The sequence below is a fragment of the Lissotriton helveticus genome, chromosome 3_1 (assembly GCF_964261635.1).
Source record: "Lissotriton helveticus chromosome 3_1, aLisHel1.1, whole genome shotgun sequence".
In the NCBI taxonomy this organism is placed as follows: Eukaryota; Metazoa; Chordata; class Amphibia; order Caudata; family Salamandridae; genus Lissotriton; species Lissotriton helveticus.
The window spans coordinates 719,462,655-719,485,200 of NC_136061.1; the positions used below are offsets into that span (position 1 = coordinate 719,462,655).

The 22,546-nt window shown below is 52.8% G+C and overlaps 1 protein-coding gene across 1 annotated transcript in view; it reads left to right on the forward strand.

The window, feature by feature from the left end:
- The window catches only part of KIAA1549L (KIAA1549 like), a 730,284-nt gene that overhangs the window by 397,038 nt on the left and 310,700 nt on the right, over positions 1 to 22,546 (forward strand). Inside the window, exon 6 of the mRNA XM_078680874.1 lies at positions 11,628 to 11,790. Coding sequence (XP_078537000.1) covers positions 11,628 to 11,790 — 163 coding nt within the window. The remainder of the gene's footprint in view (positions 1 to 11,627; positions 11,791 to 22,546) is intronic.

Consider the following 22,546-nt stretch of genomic DNA (forward strand, 5'->3'; position numbering starts at 1 on the left):
GACTGGGCCAAGAAATAGGCCCCGGGCACCAAAATAAAAGTGGCTCCCATTAGTGCACTGGATAACTAAAAAAGTAGCCCACATTTGCAAATCAGGCCAGTTTTGAACTCATAAAAATAAGCTGCATGGATATTTTGCAAGGTATGGGGAACTGTGTGCATTTGTGCTTGCTGGAGCCGAGGTTTGTGGTAATAGGAGGGAAATCAACACCACAAACTGGACCACATGGCTATAAACCAAACCCACCGTGTTAAACTCACACTGATCTGTCAGACCAGCCCATCAGGCACTGTCTGATTGCCTATGACCCAGTCTGACCCGGTTGTGGTAGCCCTACACTAAGTGGCACCTAATTCAGAAGACCAGGCTCTCATCTGTCCCTTGTCTCTGCCAGAGCTAGAGGTTCTACTACTGAGTAGAAATGCACTCTGAGCTGCGATTGAGACCCCACAAAGGGACAGTTCTTGATAGAGGAGTTTCTAAATGAGGATGCCTCAATTTTTTAGCATTCTGCCTTTGAAAATTTCTTTGGCCATTGCACATACATAGAATAGTAGCAAGGAAGGAAGGGTTATTCATATGAATTGCGTTTTAGGCGACAGAGCAAAGTTGCAAATCAGCTCTTGCATTTAAAGAGAGCCATTGGAGTTCTCTAAGAAGGATGTATGACTGAGATTTTTAAAAGAAGGATTATTTTGGCTGTGAAATGGAAGATGTCTTTAAAATGAGGCAGAGAAGATTGTGGAGCTGTGGCTAGGATGTGAGTTGTGGCTAATGCTACATGACTTTTATTTGAGAGCAAGAGACTCATTGGGTTTTACCCCTTACTCATTCACCTATCTTAGTACTTCAGGGTTCTTTCAGAACAAAAGAGCTATGACCCACACTGTTCAAGCAATGCTGTGGTCACTACCGACAATATCTGCCAGTTCTGAAATTCTAAGAGGTCACCATAGCAAACATCAGCACACTTCCTGGTGCAGCAGAGAAGATGAACATCTGACCCGATGCGGCATCCGCGTACAATGACATGTGAGTTGTGGCTAATGCTATAGAGTTAGACACTACCAGGGAAGGATACAGGAGCGGTGGCACCAGGGCCGGAATGGCCGTAGCGGGCACCGGGCATTTCCCCGGTGGGCCGGAGGGTTGGGGGGCGATTTTGTGCCCGTGGGGGGTGGTCTTGCAGCAGTGCTGCAATATCGGCCTCCTGTAACAAAAGTGGGAGTGGTACTTCTTACTAGCAGCCCCCGCTCCCAGGGATGGTCGAGCAGCTATCTGCCAGGGCTGGCTGCTGTTCCCAGTTGGGCCCTGGGTGGCACGAGTAACACCTCTGTGCTGCTTTCATGGCTTCAGGAAGAAACATAGAAGAGCGGGAAAGAAACTGGACATTTTGGATCCTTCCCAGTTCAAGATTTCTGAAGTACATGAGTCAATGTAAATCTAGAAATATTAGTAACATATGTAAAACATCTATAGATTTGTCCGTATCTATATTGTTCTGGCTAGTTCTCATATGAAGCAAATCAATCCGTTTTTCAATGGGTTATAATGAAAGTTTAGCTTTATTTCGATATATAATTAATATCATAAAAAGCATTACATATACATTTAAAAAACAGTTTTAAAAAAACAGCAGACATTAAATAACATAACCTCTGTACAACACTTTACTTACTTGACTTCAATAAAACAATATAAAGTGCTCTCAAGCAAGGTAGGCTAATCTGTTAAGTCTAATGCGCCATGCCCAGCCTAAAAATTTAGCCATTCCAGTGGCGAACAAGGGACGGGGGTCTGATCTAAGAATTCCTAAGGCCTCCCTATGTGACCTAGTCCCAAGTTCTCTACAGAGTGGCTTCAGCCATCTGCTGCGGGGGACTGCATAGGCCAGGCATTCAAACAGTAGATGGGGAGCTGTCTCTAATCTGTGTGTACAACAAGGACAGAAGGGGGAGGTCTGTGCCGGGACCTTCCAGTTGGCAGTCACTGTTCCCACTGGAAGAACACCTACCCTAAACTTAAAGTAGAGGGCCCTATCCCAAGGAGCTGTAATGAAATCCATATATGGCTCACAAAAATGCACATCTTTTACCAAAAGGAATTCTGTCGATGACCTACACAAATTAACATCCCTATTTCTGCCCTCAGCCACCCAGGACCAAAATAGCTTCTTTAAAGTTGACTTAGGCGGGGCCGACCTATTGGCCCAATCATCCTCAAGACCCAGGTCTATTAGAAGGTGTTTAACTTCCCTTAGCCATTGGATCTTAGCCCAGCCAGGCGATGCGAGAATCTCCTTAAGGCCATCTGCGTAGCTGGACAGTTCAGGGGCTCTCCAGATACGGGCCCATAGGAGGAGCGGACGCAGCCTCGCTTGATCGCTAATAGGGCGAGTGCCCGTATCTAGAAGGAGAGGGAGGGTTGGGGTACTATGAGGAAGGGCCATTAGATCTTTAAGAAATTTATTTTCAGAACGGGTCAGCTGGTCCACATTCTGCACACCCCATAAATCTGCCCCATAGAGAGCTGCACTAACACCCCGTGCACTGTAGATATCAAGGGCCGGTGCAATTGGTTTATAGGAGGAGCCACAATGTTTCTTAAGAAGGGCACCTGTCACTCTCTTGTGGGACAGCAACATCTTTTGGAGATGGGATTTCCAACTCATGGAGTCGCAGAGGCGGATACCAAGATAATCGAACTCCCTAACCCTCTCGAGTGGGACTAAGTCAAGTGTAGGTGAATTGACAGACTTCTTCGGGGGATTTAAGACCAGGAACTTCGTTTTCCCCGTGTTTATGACTAGGCCTCTTGAGTCGCAGAAGGTCTTAAAGCTGTTTAAAAGACTCTGCAGGCCCACTGGTGACTTAGAGATCAGGAGGGTGTCGTCTGCAAATAAGAGTGTAGGTATTTTCTTGCCCGCCAGGGATGGTGCGTCTGCTGGATGTTGTAGCAGATGCTCCACCACTCCGTTAACATATAATGAGAACAGAGTGGGGGCCAAAACACAGCCCTGGCGGACACCTCTATTTACAGGAATTCGCGCTGTTTTTTGTCCCTGAACTCCCCACCTGATCTGTGCAAAGTTGTCTGCGTGGAATCTTATCAGCATGTCCAAAAGGTAAGGGGGAATGCCTAGTGTTTCGAGAACGCTCCAGAGCTGGTTGCGTGGGACCAGGTCAAAGGCTGTCCTTAGATCTATAAATGCCAAATACAGGCAGCCTTTGCCCAGTACAACCACTTTCCAGTAGAGCATCAGCAACCGGAATGCTTGCTCGATCGTCCTCGTGCCAGTTCTGAAACCGGCTTGGAAGTCTGACAGAATATTGTTTTGTTCGACCCACTGCGTGATTCTTCCTAAGACGACTTTGCCTGCCACCTTCTGCGAAGAATCCAGGAGGCTTATAGGGCGGTAATTTGCAGGGTCGTCCCGGTTCCCTTTCTTAAAGATAGGGACGACCTCTGCACCCCTCCATGAATCTGGTAAGGCCGCACCAGCCAAGCCAGCATTCATTACGGAGGCAATAAGTCTCCCCCACTCGGCTAAATTAACACAAAGTAGATCCCCTGGGAGGCCGTCCGGACCCGCCGCCTTGTTGGGGACCTGGCACTTAATCGCCCCTTCAACTTCTTTGCAAGTAAATTGGAATTCCTCACTCGGCTCCAATTTACCCAAGGCATGCTGCCACACCTCGATGGACACGGGGCCCTCGGTCGCTGCATAAAGCTTGGAGAAGTGGTCGAACCATGCTCCCTCGGTTATATTGCATGTTATGAGCGAGTCCGTGGGTTTGTCCTTTGTTCTTATTAGATCCCAGAAGCCTTTAGAGTCCTTCCTGAGACTAGCTGCCAGTAGGTCCTGCCAAAACGAGTTCTCATACTCAGCCCTTGCCTTTGCTAAGATCTTTCTATAGTTACGCCTAGCGGAGCTAATCTGGGCCCCATCCTTGGCTTTTACCGCCCTGATCAGCTCCTTTTTGGCGACACTGCAGGCGTGTGAGAACCAACCCGGATTGCACATGGGTCTACCATTTCCGCTGCCCCTTGAGCCTGAAGGGCAAGCCACAAAAAGTTTGCCCAGCGCAATAGTAGCTTCAGGGAACAAGTTAAAAACCTCATGATCTCGATCGTTGGGTCCTAAGGAGTCTAACCGCATCGCGATATTGGTCATTATAGATTTGGCCTCCCGGATCTTAAACTCTTTTGCCGCGAAGGTGTTCCATGTTAAGCGTCTGCCACAATTAGATGGAATTACTTCGTGTGTTGTTTTCCAAACATGAGGGGCTGGGGCTGGAGACAAACCCCTCATTAAGGAAGACAAGGACAGGAATAGGGGGTTGTGGTCGCTAGCAGAAGACTCGACAACCTCCATATCGATTAGATGTGCCCAGAGACTGTAGTTCAATAGAATGAAGTCAATTCGCGAAGAGTGACCCACTCTATTAAACGTGTGAGCTCCTGCCTGGTCCGATTTAGTTCTGCCATTGGTGGCCCTAAGGCCATGTTCCAGGCAGAGGGCATTAAGGTCGATGGCATTTTGGGACCAGCTTCTAATAGGGGCCAGTGAGAGGGGTGGAATGCCTCTCCTGGCATCGTCTTCCCAGGTGCCCAATATATCTTCACCAGCCAGGGGTTCAAACGTACAGTTGAAGTCCCCTGCTAGTATCACTAGAGCGTCGGGCGCACAAGAACTAAGACCCTCCTCAATACCCGTAAGAGACAGTGTGGAGGATCCGGCCCTCGCCCCTCTAACATAGATGTTAAAAATGTCAAACCTATTCCCCCCATGTGGCCCTCTAGCTGAAATTCTCTGTAGGTCCGGTGATTTATTGACAATGTGCCTAATAGTAAGACCCAGCGAGATACTTGCCCAAATAAGTAGGCCACCGGAAGGACGGCCTTTCCCTCCCTGGGCTTGTGTCGCTGGAACAAAGTAGGTGGTGAAACCCACCTTATGACATGGTTCCAGGCACCAGGTTTCCTGGAATAGGCACAACCCGAATGGTTCAATAAATGAATTCCAGTCGGGTATGTCTATGTTCCGCGCAAGACCTGCTATGTTCCAGCTGAGCACCTTCAGACCCTCCACACCAGTTCCCTCTGGGCCCGCACCTGATCGTTTCTGGGATGGGCAAAGACAATACTAGGGATAGTACTGGGGATAATACTAGGGGACTCAACCGTGGTCAGGGAAAAAATCTCATTTCCAGGCACCACCACCAGGGGGCATGGTAGCTCCCCCCCTTAAACGACGGGAGCGATGAAATATTGCAGCTGGCCTGAGTTCCCCCACATCTGTCGGCCACTTCGGGTAGGGATAGATCTTGAGGCATCAATCCCTCTATCTGTAGCCTCCCTGCTCCAAACGACTCCCCAGGGAGGAAGTTACCCTTGACATTATGATGAGCTGGGACTACCAGACCTACCTTATCATTAAGGGATTCAAGGTCTATATCAGATAGTCGAGATTTAACAACTCTACCCTCGTTGGGCAAGGCCCTATTTTCTGGTGAGTTATAGTTTTCGGGGATACTTGAAGATAGCACAGCGACAGAGCGCGGTGGGGGGGGAAGGTAAGACCTCAGAATAGGTTGTGCAAAACACCTTGCCAGTGAGTCAATCAACATCTTCAAGGCAACCAAATCTATTATAGGTAGGTGCCCCATTCCAACTCCCTTGTGTGCCCTGCCAACTATCTACTGGGTCACCCCATGCGTGGTTTCTAGACAAAGGCCAATTCCCCCCGTTTTTGGAACGTGAAAGCAGGGGATAAAAGTAGGTTAGGGGTCTAGCTACTATAGTCGAGTTCCCCCCGTAATCGTTCCATGTGGATATGTGATGTGCTGTATTGGGGTCATCAAAAGAAACAATTATACAGTCACCTGAGATAGATTTGTGCGAGGTGCCTATCCATGGTACCCTTCGCACCATGAGAATTTTACTTCTCAGGTGGACGGGTAGCGGTCTGTTTTCATTTAGCCAGTATGTTACCTTGTTTCTCAGTGACCCAAAGTTTTCCTGCTGGTGATATGCAATTTCCGGGACTCCTGTTAGCACCACTACATAAGGCCTAACATCCGGGGGGAGGTCAATATATCCCCGCGTTGTTTCTCCCCATGTTTCACCCCCTGTGTGCTAGGGTAGTAGGACTTCTGTACTTTAGCCCTAGTGGCTACTACCGCCTTCGTGGCTGGGACGGGTTGTGCAAGCGGTTGCTTGGGTAACTCCGTTGCCACATTAATGGTGTTGCTTATTACTGCCTTGTTTCGAGGTTTAGGAATAGGTTTGGTCACAAGAGCCACAGGTGGGATGACTGTGGTTGTTGGTGTTGGGTGGATTGGGCCAGGTGTGTTATTCAGTTTGTTATCAGCTATGCTAAGAGTTGCTAAGGTTAGAATGCTCTTTTCTGTCTCAAGCAGCTGATTTTCTATGCGGGATAGTCTGACTTCCAGGGGGGTTAGAAGTTTCTTAAGTGTTTCCCAGACAATCGTTAAGAATTCCACATCTCTTCCCTCTATCACACACACTGGCACCCCACCATTCTCATCCTCTATTACCAAATCCTGCTCCCCCTCTGAAGCTGCTCGACTAGTTTCTGCAGTAATTGTGTTGGAATGTCCCGTAGGTGGTAATACTTGGGGAGAAGAATGGGGCGGTATAATGGACACCCCCCCTACTAGAGGATTGGGACCCGTGAGGATCTGGGCCTTTGCAACCTTCGCCTTCTTCCTAGAGAAGGCAGATATCGTGTGACGCTTGCGCTTTTGGATAGTACCCTCTTTGACTGTGAAAGGATTCCTCCCGGCCTCCCCCTTGGGGTTAGGTGATGACTCTATTGGGACCCCCTTTGCCGGCTCCACCCCACCCAAAGAAGGGGTATGAATGGTAGTTGGTGGAAGGGGCAGCCCCCCCCCCCATAGGGGCTGGGAGTGGGGAGACCGGCATCTGGTGAACAACTGCCTGCGTCAGAATAGGAGCAGTACCTACCCGGCGCTCGGGAGTTTTGACTGTGGCAAGATGGCCTTAGGATGATTTCCTCGCTCGGGACAGCTCCTGGGATATTCTTCTAGCTGCATCAAGGTCCATAGAGACTCTCTGCTGCATTTTATTGATTTCCACATCAACGGCAGTATTAGTTCTAGTTATGAAATCATCAAGAGTCCCATTCAGCTTCTTCCCTTTAGCTGCCCTGTTTCTACACTCGCGCACGGACATTGCGTCTATACCTTGGGTTCCTCAAGGAATGATACGAACAGGAAACGAGGATTGCACAAACAATGGTAGAGCCAAGGGGAATGGCCCGGTCCGGTCTCTACCGTTCTCTAGCGGCCTCAAACGGCCCGCCCTTTGCCCGGGCTTAGCCCGGGCTGAGCCCCGCGCGCGTCCCGCGATACGCGGAAGGCAGTCAAACTTATACGTAATAGGGGGCGTGGCACTGAGAGGGGGCGCGGCACGGCCGGGAAGAGGAACCAGCTGTGGGTGTTCTGCTGGATGCTGGTCCTCGCAGTCCCGGTCTCCGCTCCTCTCTCCTCCCAAGCCACGCAGCACAGGCTCTCAAATCAGCAACAGAATCCCAAGGGAACAGGGACCTCCAGCCACTCCACACGAAGAAGGGTTTTCACTAGTGTCCGCAATTAAGTCTCGAGCGGTGCCCGCGAAGCGGGGGCCGCGAGAGGTTAAAAGGCACTGGGAGGGGGCGTGGCACTGAGAGGGGGCGCGGCACGGCCGGGAAGAGGAACCAGCTGTGGGTGTTCTGCTGGATGCTGGTCCTCGCAGTCCCGGTCTCCGCTCCTCTCTCCTCCCAAGCCACGCAGCACAGGCTCTCAAATCAGCAACAGAATCCCAAGGGAACAGGGACCTCCAGCCACTCCACACGAAGAAGGGTTTTCACTAGTGTCCGCAATTAAGTCTCGAGCGGCGCCCGCGAAGCGGGGGCCGCGAGAGGTTAAAAGGCACTGGGAGGGGGCGTGGCACTGGGAGGGGGCGTGGCACTGAGAGGGGGCGCGGCACGGCCGGGAAGAGGAACCAGCTGTGGGTGTTCTGCTGGATGCTGGTCCTCGCAGTCCCGGTCTCCGCTCCTCTCTCCTCCCAAGCCACGCAGCACAGGCTCTCAAATCAGCAACAGAATCCCAAGGGAACAGGGACCTCCAGCCACTCCACACGAAGAAGGGTTTTCACTAGTGTCCGCAATTAAGTCTCGAGCGGCGCCCGCGAAGCGGGGGCCGCGAGAGGTTAAAAGGCACTGGGAGAGGGCGTGGCACTGAGAGGGGGCTCGGCACGGCCGGGAAGAGGAACCAGCTGTGGGTGTTCTGCTGGATGCTGGTCCTCGCAGTCCCGGTCTCCGCTCCTCTCTCCTCCCAAGCCACGCAGCACAGGCTCTCAAATCAGCAACAGAATCCCAAGGGAACAGGGACCTCCAGCCACTCCACACGAAGAAGGGTTTTCACTAGTGTCCGCAATTAAGTCTCGAGCAGCGCCCGCGAAGCGGGGGCCGCGAGAGGTTAAAACAGAGGTCTTCAAACTTTTTGATGCCGAGACCCCCTTGTAAAACCTTTTTAGGCGTAAGGACCCCCTTACGACAAAAGATTCTAGAAACTGGTACTCCTCATCATCAACAACTATCGACAACCATAAATGCGCCTGTTAGACCTCATCACATCCATCCATCCATCATTCATCCACCCACACTTTCACACATCCATCCATCCTTCATCCATCCACCCTTTCATCCTTCCATCCATACGTCCATCCTTTACCTATCCACCCATCTATTCATCCACCCACCTTTTCACACATCCATCCATCATTCATCCATGCAACCTTTTAGCCATCCATCCATACATCCATCCTTCATCCATCCACCCTTTCATCCTTCCATCCATCCACCATTTCACCTATCCATCCTTCATCCACCCACCCTTTCATTATTCCATCCATACAACCATCCACCCTTTCATCCATACATCCATCCTTCATCCACCCATCATTCATCCCCCCACCTTTTCACACATCCATCCATGCATCCATCATTCATCCATGCAACCTTTTATCCACCCATACATCCATCCTTCATCCATCTACCTTTTTGTCCTTCCATCCATACATACATCCTTCATCCATCCACCCTTTCATCCATCCATCCTTCATCCATCCACCTACCCTTTCATCCATCCATCCATCCACCCATCATTCATCCCCCACCTTTTCACACATCCATCCATACATCCATCCTTCATCCAGCCACCCTTTCATCCATCCATTCACCCATCATTCATCCACCCACCTTTTCACACATCCATCATTCATCCATGCAACCTTTTTATCCATCCATACATCCATCCTTCATCCATCTACCTTTTTGTCCTTCCATACATACATACATCCTTCATCCATCCACCCTTTCATCCATCCATCCTTCATCCATCCACCCACCCTTTCATCCATCCATCCATCATTCATCCATGCAACCTTGTATCCATCCATACATCCATCCTTCATCCATCTACCCTTTTGTCCATCCATCCATACATACATCCTTCATCCATCCACCCTTTCATCCATCCATCCATCCTTCATCCATCCATCCACCCTTTCATCTTTACATCCATCCACTCATCATTCATCCACCCACCTTTTCACACATCCATCCATCCTTCATCCATCCATCCACCCTTTCATCTTTACATCCATCCACTCATCATTCATCCACCCACCTTTTCACACATCCATCCATTCATCCTTCCATCCACCCATCCATCCTTCATCCTTCCTTCCATCCATCCATCCACCCACCCTTCATCCTTCCATCCACACATACATTCATCCTTCATCCACCCACCTTTTCTGTGTTTCTCTCATGGGGGGGGGGGGGGGGGGGCAGTATCTTTCTGCGTCTTCTTCCTTCTTCTTCCTCTCTCATGGGAGGGCATCTCTGTGCTTCCCTGCTTGGGGGGGGGGGAGCAGACAGGCTGTATAAACACCTCACTGTGAAGAACAGTCTCAGGCACATTTATCCTGCACAGGCGCCAGGTATGAGGGCTCGTGGGACTTGAACCAATGACTGTAATGCCCTTCTGCTGTTTACTATGTGGGTTTGTAAAGCGCTCTGATACCTACGGGTTAATCTAGCGCTATATAAAACGTTAAATATAAAAATAAACCCCGCAGCTAAGTCCATTGATTTAACTCAAAGGGCTACAGCCTCCTCCCCCACACAACCCCCCCAGCACGTGTAAGTGAGCCCGGCTGAAACAGCTTCGGGACACACAGAAAGGCACACCCGAGTACTTCACAGGTCTTCAGAAGACCTTTACTTGTTAATGAGGCGTGAATTAGGCCTCCGCCTTGATCACCCGGCCTCAATCAGCCTGACGCCAGGAACTGCTGCACGCTCCAACATAATCTGCGACCCCCTTCCCAGGAGTCCACGACCCCCCTGGGGGTCGCGCCCCACAGATTGAAGACCTCTGGGTTAAAAGGTACTGGGAGGGGGCGTGGCACTGACAGGGGGCGCGGCACGGCCGGGAAGAGGAACCAGCTGTGGGTGTTCTGCTGGATGCTGGTCCTCGCAGTCCCGGTCTCCGCTCCTCTCTCCTCCCAAGCCACGCAGCACAGGCTCTCAAATCAGCAACAGAATCCCAAGGGAACAGGGACCTCCAGCCACTCCACACGAAGAAGGGTTTTCACTAGTGTCCGCAATTAAGTCTCGAGCAGCGCCCGCGAAGCGGGGGCCGCGAGAGGTTAAAAGGTACTGGGAGGGGGCGTGGCACTGACAGGGGGCGCGGCACGGCCGGGAAGAGGAACCAGCTGTGGGTGTTCTGCTGGATGCTGGTCCTCGCAGTCCCGGTCTCCGCTCCTCTCTCCTCTCTCCTCCCAAGCCACGCAGCACAGGCTCTCAAATCAGCAACAGAATCCCAAGAGAACAGGGACCTCCAGCCACTCCACACGAAGAAGGGTTTTCACTAGTGTCCGCAATTAAGTCTCGAGCGGCGCCCGCAAAGCGGGGGCCGCGAGAGGTTAAAAGGCACTGGGAGGGGGCGTGGCACTGAGAGGGGGCGCGGCACGGCCGGGAAGAGGAACCAGCTGTGGGTGTTCTGCTGGATGCTGGTCCTCGCAGTCCCGGTCTCCGCTCCTCTCTCCTCCCAAGCCACGCAGCACAGGCTCTCAAATCAGCAACAGAATCCCAAGGGAACAGGGACCTCCAGCCACTCCACACGAAAAAGGGTTTTCACTAGTGTCCGCAATTAAGTCTCGAGGAAAGAACCTTCAGCGAAAAATGCAGTCTTGCTGTCACTCTGGATAAAAGCACTTACTGAGACACTTGATTTAATGTAGTCCTTCGGAAATCTCTGCGAGTGAATGAGGGTACTAGGAGATTATGTCAACAATTGTGGAATACGTTCAGAGATTCCAACAATCATGGAACAAAAGGTGCATGTTCCACAGTTAAAAGGAGGGCGTACAAACGTATTAGCGAGTTTAGAAATACTTTTGTGTTCAAAAGCCATGTATATTTTTACATATATATTTTTCCCTACTGCTGTTATGATTGATAAGCCCTGACGTATGTGACCCTCATCATTTTCTAGTTGACGCCATTTTCTTGTTTTCTTTTTTCTCTATAGATTGTGAGTACATCGCTCCAAGCCAACGTGTTGACTTTGATTTACGCAGCGAGCAATAGCAGCGGCCTCATGAACGGCACGGTGTCCAGCCGGCTGCTCAACCTGCTGTCCGCCGAGGAGGTCTGGTCGTACCTCGATTACCCCCCGAAGATCATCGCAGAACGTACGTATCTTTCACCGGGGCACTAATGCCGTAATAACTGCACATATTATAAGATTACAGTGCATCGTTTTTGATATAACTATAGTAATGATTCCTTTTATTAAACTTGTAGCTTTAGATCCGTGAAGAAGAAGAAGCAGAAAGTGGCTCTTTTTGCATATTATCAAATATAAAACGTAGCCTAAATTATAAACCATAGTTCTTTATACGGAAAGTCAGTCCTTGGTGGAGATTTCCTGACTTTCAGTGTTCAGTTCTTGATGTGCTGCCTTCAGTACCCATTGATGTGTTGCTTTCTTTCCTCTTGATACTTCCAAACGAGAAGCTGCCATGGAATCCCAGCTCTCCTGAAGATGCCACGAGGAGCTTAACCTTAGTAGCCCATGAAGACAAAATTGCAAATCACTGCTGTTCATGGTGATTTTTTTAAATGCCTAACAAAAGGGTTTTGTATAGGACTGCGATAATAGAAATGCTTCTTGCCACTTAAAGAGTGATGCGATTACAATGGCGTGACATGTTATACTCACTTATACAGCATAAACGGAAATTGGTAGTTCCTGAAATGCTCTATGACATTTTTCTCTATCCCCCTCAGAAGGATGCAAGACTAAAACTGAATTCTTTGTAGAACAATCTGACATTTACTGGTAGCCTAGCAATAACATATATCCCTTTTAGGTCACATAATCTATTTCAAGGAGTATTTGCATCCCTTATACGAACAAAAGGTGTGCAATTATTTTGTAACATTGTTTCTTTTTTTTTACATTTAATATCTATTCATATCAATGAAAACAGGCATTGTCTGCAATGGTTCCTACGAATATAATGTCTACTTATATAAACCTGGTTAACTTCAATGTTAATACATGGAAGATGATAGTTGCTTAGCTCAAGTACCTGTGAAGTGTGTGATGTCAGGGGTAGAGCTTATGCCTAGCCAAAATAGTCAAGCCTATGCATCTTGATTTTTTTTTTTTTCTTTTTTTTTTTAAGACGTTTATTAGTGTTCAAAGGTACAGTACATATAGCAAAGCCTACAACCCTGCGGGCCGGCTGCAAATGAACGGTGAATCGTGAGGGTGTGGGTCATCATAAAAGAGCATGTCATTGCGTCCCTCGTGTCCCCGGTGTGCTAGGACATGGATAAGATAGTCACATTTTCGCAAGTCTAGAAAGGAAAAGTCCATAAATGACGCCTTGTTTTTCTTTTTTTTCCCTAGAACTTAGCCATGAAATCGGCAAACTAAACAAAACAGTTCGTATCGGTATGTCCCAATGTTCCTTTCGCGACTTCCCCACTCGAAGTCCGCCCCACCTGCACGGTGTTAGTAGGAACCACCTCTGATCGGTGTGTTGTTTGCCGATGCTGTTACAGTGCAACTGGAGGTCAGAGGTGTGTGTGCGCAAGTGTGCCTGAACTTAGAGTGGGACAGCCCCTGTGGGCCATGATGTGTCATCGGTCGCCGGCCTTGTTAGTGGAGCATGTTGCAATCAGGTGGAGGAGCCTCGCTGTCGGTGTGGCTATCGGCGTCTACGCCTGCAGTCGCCGTCTGTAGTGCCGCCAGTGGCTCCTACCCACTTCAACACGGGGGGTCAGGGAGGCCACCGTCTGTGAGCAGGGGTCCGATACTGTAAACATGTAAACATATATGTGAAAGTGGGTGGGGGGGGGGCGGAGTGTGCTTGCGGGGGCGATGTCAGCAACTCTGTGCTTGGGGCGCGCTGCTGGGCAATGGCTGCTGATGGGCGCCCGCATTGGCGTTGGGTCGTATCCGAGGTCTACGCGCTGGCTGATTCTTGTCTGTGTCAGGAGGAGGGGGGGGGGGGCGTCGCTTGCGGTGGTTCCTGCGATACAGCATTAGCCTCTGTGACCCACCTCCGGTTTCACTTATTCTGCGTGAGCCCTCTGGCAGTGCCCTCCCCCTGCATGGTCCCCAGGATGCCGTCCCAGAGCTGTGCTATCGGGAACTGCCGCAGACCCGCTATTTCTTCCCGGTAGAGCGCCGTGCCTTCCGCCCTGGCCCAGTTTGTAAAGGATGCGAACCAGTGTTTTGGGGTAGGCGGTTCCCGCCATTTCCAGTGTCGCGTAAGCAGCCGTTTGGCCGTGATGAGGCCCAAATCCCAGAATCGTGCCTGTGTTTTGTTCAGTTTGGTTCTGTTATAGAGTCCGAGAATGCACGCCTCCCACGTGCCTGGCAGGCCCGGGCCCGTGCTGTGATTCAGGAGTGAGGTCACCTCCCCCCAGTACGTGGTCAGGGTTGGGCAGTGCCAAAGCATGTGCAGGATATCTGCGCCCAACAGGTCGCATCTGGGACAAACGGCAGTGTCGATCGCGAAGTATCTGTTTATTCTATCTGGCGTTAGGTATGCCTGGTGCAATATGTACAGTTGGATGATGCGGAAGCGGGAGTTGCGGGGGATGTTTACGGGGCTAGCTAGTACCATGTCCCACTCCTTATCCGTCCAATCCCTCCCACGGTGCGCCGCCCACTTAGCCCTGATCTGCTGTGTGGGTGTTTGCGTGTGGATGAGAAGCGCCTGCGCTAACCAATGCGTGATGTGCGATCCTCTGCCCATTACATGTAGATATTGGACCAGGTGGTGCATCGGCGGCTCAACCTGGATGTCACCCCAGGAGTCAGTGTATGCCCGCAGTACCGACGCATGGAGTAGGAACTGCCCGGCCGGGAGTCCCGTGGTGTCAGATAACTCCGCGAATGAGAGCAGGGCCCGTCAACATACAGGTCACCCATGGTCTCTACTCCAGCCGTGACCCAGTGTTCCAGATTGCGCGGCGTAACCATCCCGCTCCTCCTGGGGGTGCCCAGCAGGGGGAGGGCGGGAGCATATGGTCTGGTAGTGTGCGTCAGCTTCAGGCTGCGAAGAAAACATTTGCGGGCCACGGCCACATGCATGGGCAGGGGACGGGGTCCTTTGGTCAATGGGTGAAACAGGGCGCAGATCCGGGAATGCGTCCACTGGTAGTCCGCAGTGGCCGTATCGTCCAGATGTGCATCGTTGAGCCAGTACGTCACCCATTGGAGCTGTGCGGCCAGGTAATACAACTCCATGTTGGGGACAGCCATTCCTCCCTCCGCGGTCGGGGAGTACAGTTTAGCCAGCGCCACTCGAGGTCGCCCCGTGTTCCAGATCAAGCCACGAAGCATTGATTCCAGATCGCGGAATATCCGCGTGGGGACATACGTGGGGATATTCGCGAAGTGATATAGCAGCCTAGGGAGCGCTATCATTTTAGTAAGAGCTATGCGGCTGGGCACGTTCAGCGGAAGGGTTTTCCAAAAGGACATCTGGGCTCGCAGAGAGGAAATGGCGCGCACCAGGTTGCCCTCCAGTAAGTCCTGTGGGTCCCTATAGATGTGTAGCCCTAGGTATTTAAACGTGGTCGGGTACCAAGCGAGCCTGGCCCCTCCAAGATGCACATCGCATTCCTCCTGGTCACTGCTGAACGAGTATGCCCCGGACTTGTCCCAATTGACCCTGAGGCCCGAGACCTCTGCGAAGGTCTGGAAGACGTCCGATAGCTCGGCTGGCACCGCGGTGAGGTCCCGCACATAAAGCAGCAGGTCGTCTGCGTAGAGTGAGACTATGTGCGTTCCGTCAGCCAGTGGGATCCCCCATTCCGCTCCTCTGTCTCGTAGCAGAGCCGCTAGTGGTTCAATGGCTAAGGAGAAGAGGAGGGGCGACAGGGGGCAGCCTTGCCTGGTGCCTCTACGCACCCCGATCTTCTCCGACAGCAGCCCTCCCGTCCTCACTCGGACACTGGGTCTCTGGTAGAGCAGTCCGACCATGTCAGCAAATGCCTCACCCACCTCGAATCTGTCCAGCACGGCTCCCAGGTATGGCCATTCTACCGAGTCGAAGGCCTTCTCCAGGTCCAGGACCAGGCACCCCGCTCTAGGCCAATGCGTCAGAGCCGCTTCCTGAATCCGGAAGAGGCGGCGTAAATTACGAGACGTGCACCGCGCCGGCATGAAGCCGTTTTGATCTGCGTGCACCAGAGTTGGTGCCTCCAGGGCCAGGCGGCGGGCCAGGAGGGAGGTGAAAATTTTATAATCAGTATTTAGCATGGCCAACGGCCTATAGGACCCCATGAGTGCGCCATCTCTGCCTGGTTTCAGCAGCGAGACCAGGTTTGCCTCGTTAAGCGAGTCTGGGAGTGCTGATTCTTCCATTGCAGCATTGTACAATTTGAGCAACTCCGGAACCAGCGTGTCTGAACACGCCTTAAAAAATTCGGCAGGCAGTCCATCCGGGCCAGGTGATTTGCCGTTGGACAGTGCGAAAATGGCCTCGCGTATTTCTTCCGCGGACGATGGCGCCCCCAGGGCGTCTTGCTGCGGGCCTATAAGGGAGGGCAGCGGGATGTCCGCCAGGTATTCTGCTATGTAGGCCGCAGTTACTCTCAGTTGCGATTTGTATAGGGCCCGATAGTGTCCCACAAACGCTTGGTGTATCCTGTTTTGGGTGTACACTAGTGCTCCCTCAGGCGTGCGGATGACGGAGACCGGCTCCGTGCGTTCCTCCTGCCTGACTAACCAGGCCAATAGCCTACCAGGCTTGTCACCGTGTTGGTGTACTCGCGCCGAATGGGCCGCAAAGTTGACATGCCGCAGCCGTTCCAGTAGCGTTTCGTGCTCCGCCCGGGCCGCCTGCAGCCGGTCACCTGCACCCTCCACCGCCTCCTGCTCCCCGCCGAGCAGGTCCGCCTCCACCTTGCGCAAGTCCTCCTCCAGCTTCCGCCGTATGCTCCCCTGAGTGCTCAAGCAATGTCCCCGTACCACCACCTTGAATGCATCCCACTCTACTCTCGGGGAGGATGCTGTATCTGAATTGTCCTCGAAGTATTGCACTACGCTGGCCTGCAGGGAATCTCTAAAGGGGCCATCTAGCAGTAATGCAGGTTGCAATCGCCACGTGGGGATCGGTGGGTGCGGGCGTTCCCAGGCCATGTGCAGTGTATGGGGGTTGTGGTCTGAATGTGTCCTACCCAGGTATTGAGAGTCAGTGATACGGGGCAACATGTCCGCTGACACCATGTATCTGTCGAGGCGAACATGTAATGCATGTGCTCCCGAGAAGTATGAGTACACCCTAGTGTTCGGATTGTGCGCACGCCATGCATCTTTCAGACCCCACTGCGTCGCCCATTGTGTGAGTGTCCTCGTGGCCCCCTGGGATGTCGCCTCTGGCCTCGGCGGGACCGAACGGTCCAGCACTGGGTCTAGTACCGCGTTATAGTCGCCTCCCAGGATCCATGGGACGCCGTGCCAGGGCGCTAATTTCTCTGAGATACGCGCCAGGAAGGTGCCCTGATCCGTGTTTGGAGCGTAAATGGACGCCAGGACCACTGGTTGCCCGTCTATGCGACCCTTCACCAGGACATACCTCCCCTCCGCATCTATGTGAACGTCTGACATCACAAAGGGGGTTCCCGGCTTTACCCACAGCAGTGCCCCGCGGGCGTACGAGGAGTATTCGGTGGCATACAGTTGTCCCCTCCATCTCCGCCTCAGCGCTGTCACCTCCGCCCCACTCAGGTGTGTTTCCTGCAATAGCGCGACCTGCACGCTCTGCCTCTTCAAGTAGGAGTAGATTTGGTACCTGCGCGCGGGTGTGTGCATACCTCTAATGTTCCATGTGCATATTTTTATGGCAGACATTGCAGCAATACACATTCCCCCCTGACCCTCCCAATAGTAGCGGCACCACCAAAGGCCCCAGCAGTGGCTCTCCCAGATCTTCCGTTCCCACCCCCCACAGTACACTCAGCAAAGTTTGGAAAAACATAAGGACAGGGAAAAAAAACAGTAAAGAACAACAACCAACAGCGGGCTATCCCCGCTAAAATACCATAAGGACAGTGGCGGAACGGGCCACCGTCCATACTCTCAGGAGAGAGGAACAGTCTTACTTTGTTTAAGGGGCAGTGTGTGCTAAGCACAAGTTCGGCAGGATGGATATATAGTCAGTTTAGGGGAAGCAGGCCGCTTCCCTGAGCCATTCAATACAGGACGTTAGTGGCCGCCCACTGCGGTCCGATGCTCCAAGTTGCCCATCCTGTGTGCGGCCAGGCGCAAATGCGTGCTAAAAGACCACCCCCTCAGTGCCTTCCCAGCTCACCACCAGTGCCATAAGGGCAGTACTCACAGTTCCAGGTGTCCACAGTCCGGTCAGCTGGCAGGGGGGGAGGGGGGGGGATGGGAGGTGTCTCCAGCAGTGGCGGGCGTCAATTGCGCATCATCGTCCAGGCGACCACTGCCAACCCTTCCCTCGTCGCGGCAAGGCCAGTGCAGGCATCCCCCGTAGGGTCAGTGGATCAGGTCAGAGGTTTGCGGCGTGACGATGGGCAGTTCCACCGAGATCTGCGAGTTCGGGATCCCGTATATGGCCTCGTCGTCGTCGCTAGGTACCGGCTGTTGGCCGTCCTCCTGGGCCGTCTCATGGGAGGATGAGGTGCTTATTTGGGAGACCTTCTGCAGTGCATCGCGTTGTTCTCGGAGCATCTGGTCCAGCGTGGGGGAGTGTCCCGCCCCCTCCTCCGTGTGCTGAGACTGTTGGGTCCTGTGCCTGCGGCGTCGTCGTGGTCCTCGCGGCCTGGTCCTCGTCTCGCCCCCGCGAGAGTGTTTCGGTGCTGTGTCCGTGCCCCCGTCCAGCCACTCGTTGGCCTCCTCAGGCGTGCTGAAGAAGTAAGTGCTGTCACCCGCCACCACTCTCAGCTTGGCAGGGAATAGTAGGGAGTACTTGAGGCCCGCGGTGCGTAGTCTCCTCTTCACTTCCATGAAATCGTGCCTCTGGCGCTGCACCTGGATGGTGTAGTCGGGGAAGAACATGATCGACGCGTTGTCTATGCGTACCTCGCCCAGTCGCCGTGCCTCTCGCAGCACCGTGTCTCTGTCCCTATAGTTCAGTATCCTGAAGAGCAACGGCCTCGGGTTGGCACCGGTGGTATAGGGCCTCGTTGGCACCCGATGTGCGCGCTCCACGACGAAGTGCGGTGACAACGAGCCTTCAGGCAAAAGTGTCCGCAGCCATTCTTCCACATGCTCGGCCGGGCGGGCCCCTTCCCATTTCTCAGGAACCCCCACAAGTCTAATGTTGTTGCGCCTCGCCCTCCCTTCCGCGTCCTCAGCCCTGTCCTCCAGGTACTCCACTCTGTTCAGGAGGTCCTGCACTTGCCTGTCTGTCTGAGTGACTTTGGGCTCGATCTCCTTCACTGCGCCTTCCAGGGTCTTGGTTCGGTCAGACAATTTCCTATGGTCATCACGCAGGAGGGTCAGGTCCACTGCGACCCCATCAATTTTGGACTCCAAGGAGGTTCTAGTTTGCTGGAGGGACTGCTCCATCCGTTCCACCGCTGCCAGCACGCTGTCGAGCCTCGCGGCCAGTTGCTCGGTGGCCATTTTGTGTACCTGTTTGCCCGTCTTTGCCTTCGGCGGGGCCCCTCCAGTCCCAGTGCGGGTCCGCACTCCCCCGGACATGTGCGGGTGGCGCCCGTCCTGCAGGGTCGGCCCCCGGTGCTGCTCCAGTGATGGTGTCCCCTGAAGTGCCGCGCTCCTGGGCTGGGGCCCCGCGGGTGCTAGCTGGTCCCTCAGGTTAGGTCGTCTTTGTTGTCCCCTAAGGGGGGGGGCCCTCCAGCGGGTGGCCTTGTGTGGGGGCCTCGGCGCGGATGGGGGGGTCCTGTCCTCCCCGTCGCCCCCGGCGGTCTGCGGCCGCGCCGGGCGTCCCCCGGAGCGCCAGCGGGTCACGGCCCTGCCACTCCGCCCCAGTTGTAGTGGGGGCCGGGGGGGGGCCAGCACGGTGCGCGGGTCCAAAGGGTCCAGGCGGCGTGAACGGGTCTGGGCACCAGTTCCGGCCCGGGTCACAGCCTCTCGTGTGCCTCGCTGTCCCTCAGGCAGTTATTGTCCCCGTGGGGGGGCCCCGCAGGCGGGCCCGTCGCGGAGCGCACCGTCGCGCGTCTCCGTCTCAGGGGGGGCGGTCAGTCTGCCTCCGGCAGCGGCGTGGCGGCCAGGCGAGGGGGGGGCGGTCTGCCCCTCTGTGGGTCTTGGGGTCGCAATGCCTGGGCTGTCGCTCCGCGCAGGCTTCTCTATGCTGATGGGCGCAGGAGGGACTCGCCGCGTGGCTCCGATGCCTGCACAGTGTCTCGGAGAGGAGCCCCCGCTGGTCGGGGCCGCCACGCCACCAGCGCCTCTCCGGGGTCGATCTCCACGCCTCGTCCGCCCCAAGTGTGCCCCAGGTGTGTCGTCAGGAAGACCAGGGAGCCCTCCAACTCGCAGGGCAGCAGCCGCGCGGCGGCCGCGAAGTGGGGGCTGGGGGCCCGCTTTCCGCTTGGTCCGGGCCCTCCGCTGGAGTCCTGCAACGAGTCGAGGCGATCGCCGGGCCACCGGAGGTCGCTCCCAGCGCGGCAGCAGCCGGCCAGGGGGCTGCAGACAGTGTGGTGTGGCCTACCAGTTGGGGCCTGTGGGCTGGGCCCAAGCCTCGGTCCCCCGTGGTTGCCCCGCCGGTCAGGTGTCAGCAGATCCCGCGGGAGGTCCACAGGATAGGTCGGGGTCAGCCCCGTCGGAGCCCCGAATCAAAAGTCGGCCAGATTGCCGAGGAGAGCTCCGGGAAGGTCTGCCAGCAGTTTCGGGCGGCTAGGGTTAAATGTGGCGGAGAAACGGCTCAGGGAAGGGGAGCTTAGCACGGAGCTCTACCGTAGTGCGTCCTCCGCCATTGCGTGCCTAGCCACGCCCCCCAAGCCTATGCATCTTGATGGTCATGCTGGTGGTCAAATGAGGATTGGAGACTTTTTAAAATGAAGTTCTAGTTTTGACACTTCACTAACATGAAGTAGGTAGTTGTATATACATTTGAGGGTGAATGTTACAATATTGTGGTTCAGCAGTCTATTTGTAAAGTTATTAAGCCACAGTAGTGACTACCACGGTATTGTCATGTTAAGCATATAAAGAGAAGTATGCATTTTATGTGAGAATGGGTTGAGGTGGATAGAAGCCCCACTCGTGCAACAACCACAACCCTTGTCAAGGTGAACCACAAACAGCCACTAAATTAACCTGTGCTTAACCCTCTGTTAGCCTTACACAAAAGCAGTCAGGTTTAACTTATTGGCAATATGGAAAGTATTTATGTAGCACACAAACAATAATAAAGTGGAAATGCGACACAAGAAAAATCTCAAACCAATTTAGAAACATAGAGTACATTTTTATCAATAAAATTACACCAGAACGAAAAAACATCCAATCAATAAGACTGAATATATTAAATTTTAACGTTTTTTGTGAAAATAGCTCCTACAAGCACAAAGCATCCATTGTGGTCAACTGGTCGCACTAGACTAGGGGGGGTCACAAGTTCAGGCCTACTGCAATAGATGTGGGTCGGATACAGGGCCCAGTTAGGCCAGCTAAAAATGTACCTTCCAAAGTCAAGCGTCAAGAGATCCATTCACCTTCGCAAGCGGCTAAACATCGCAAGTGGTCATTGCTGTAGCGAAAAGAGCAGATTGGGCATCGCTGATGGTTGTTGCTGTAGTGCGAAGAGGTGGTCGGGCGTCACGGAGGATCATTGCTGTAGGTTTGCTTTGACGGTCATTGTGGGCTCTCGTAACTGTAGCACAAAGTGCAAGTCTTGTTTTGAAGGTCATGGCTGATGGTCGCTGTTAATGTGATGAGAAGGTCACCGTTAAGCTTTGCATTGGTGGGTGTCGCAGGCAGCAGAGTCTTGGTGTGAATGGGCCCTTGCATGGTCACGAGGGCCCAACCTTCAGGATTTGCACGTTTTCTCCAAGAGGGATAGACTCTGATTCTGGCCGACGGTTCAAGACCTGAGGAGGACCTCTTGGGGATCAGGGACTTACTCCAGCAGAGACCATCAGGGCTGGTGCAGTTCTAGGCAGGTCCAGTTGGAGCAGGTCAGCTGGGAAGTTGCAGGAAGGCCTCTGAAGCTTGTTGTTTTCCTGTAGCTCACACATGAGGTCAGCTAACTGATCCTTGGATTATTCAGGGTAGTCTGGGATTAATCTAAGGTTTGCTCTTATTAAATGTGATAACGTAACCCGATTTTAGGTAATGGGCGTGATAGGCCTTGCAACAGTGAAAAATGACTTTAGGAGTTTTTCACTGCTAGGATACATAAAGCGTAACTACACATTCCCTACTTTTTAAATACAATGCACCCTTCCCTATGAGTCTTTTGGGCCTATCTCAGGGGTGACTTATAAGTAATCAAAAGTAAATATTGGGCCAGGCAAAAGGTTTATTTTGCCAGGTTGTGATGGCAGTTTACAACTGCACTACAGGTTGCAGTGAAACATGTTTTAAAGGGCTAGTTTAGTGTGTGTCACAATGAGTGCTGCATGCCCATTAGTAGCATTTATCTTTCGAGCCTGGGTACATTTAGTGCCATTTACCGAGGAATTACAAGTAAAGTAAATGTGCCAGTTAGGTGTAGGCCGGTTTTACCATCTTTGAAAGAAAGATCACAAGCACCCTAGCAATGGTTAGCAAAACTGTGCAGAGTCCTAAAGCCAACAAAACGAAATAATCAAAACAGGAGGAGTGAAGACAAAATGTTTGAGGGAATACCATGCCGTGGATGCCAGGTGTAACAATTTATTAGTCCTAGCGTATATATACCTTCATGATATAGTGGAAGCCAATATTGTAAATGTGATATTTGTGTAGGTCTATATTTGACCGTGATAATGTGTTGTAACACCAAAGTGTCT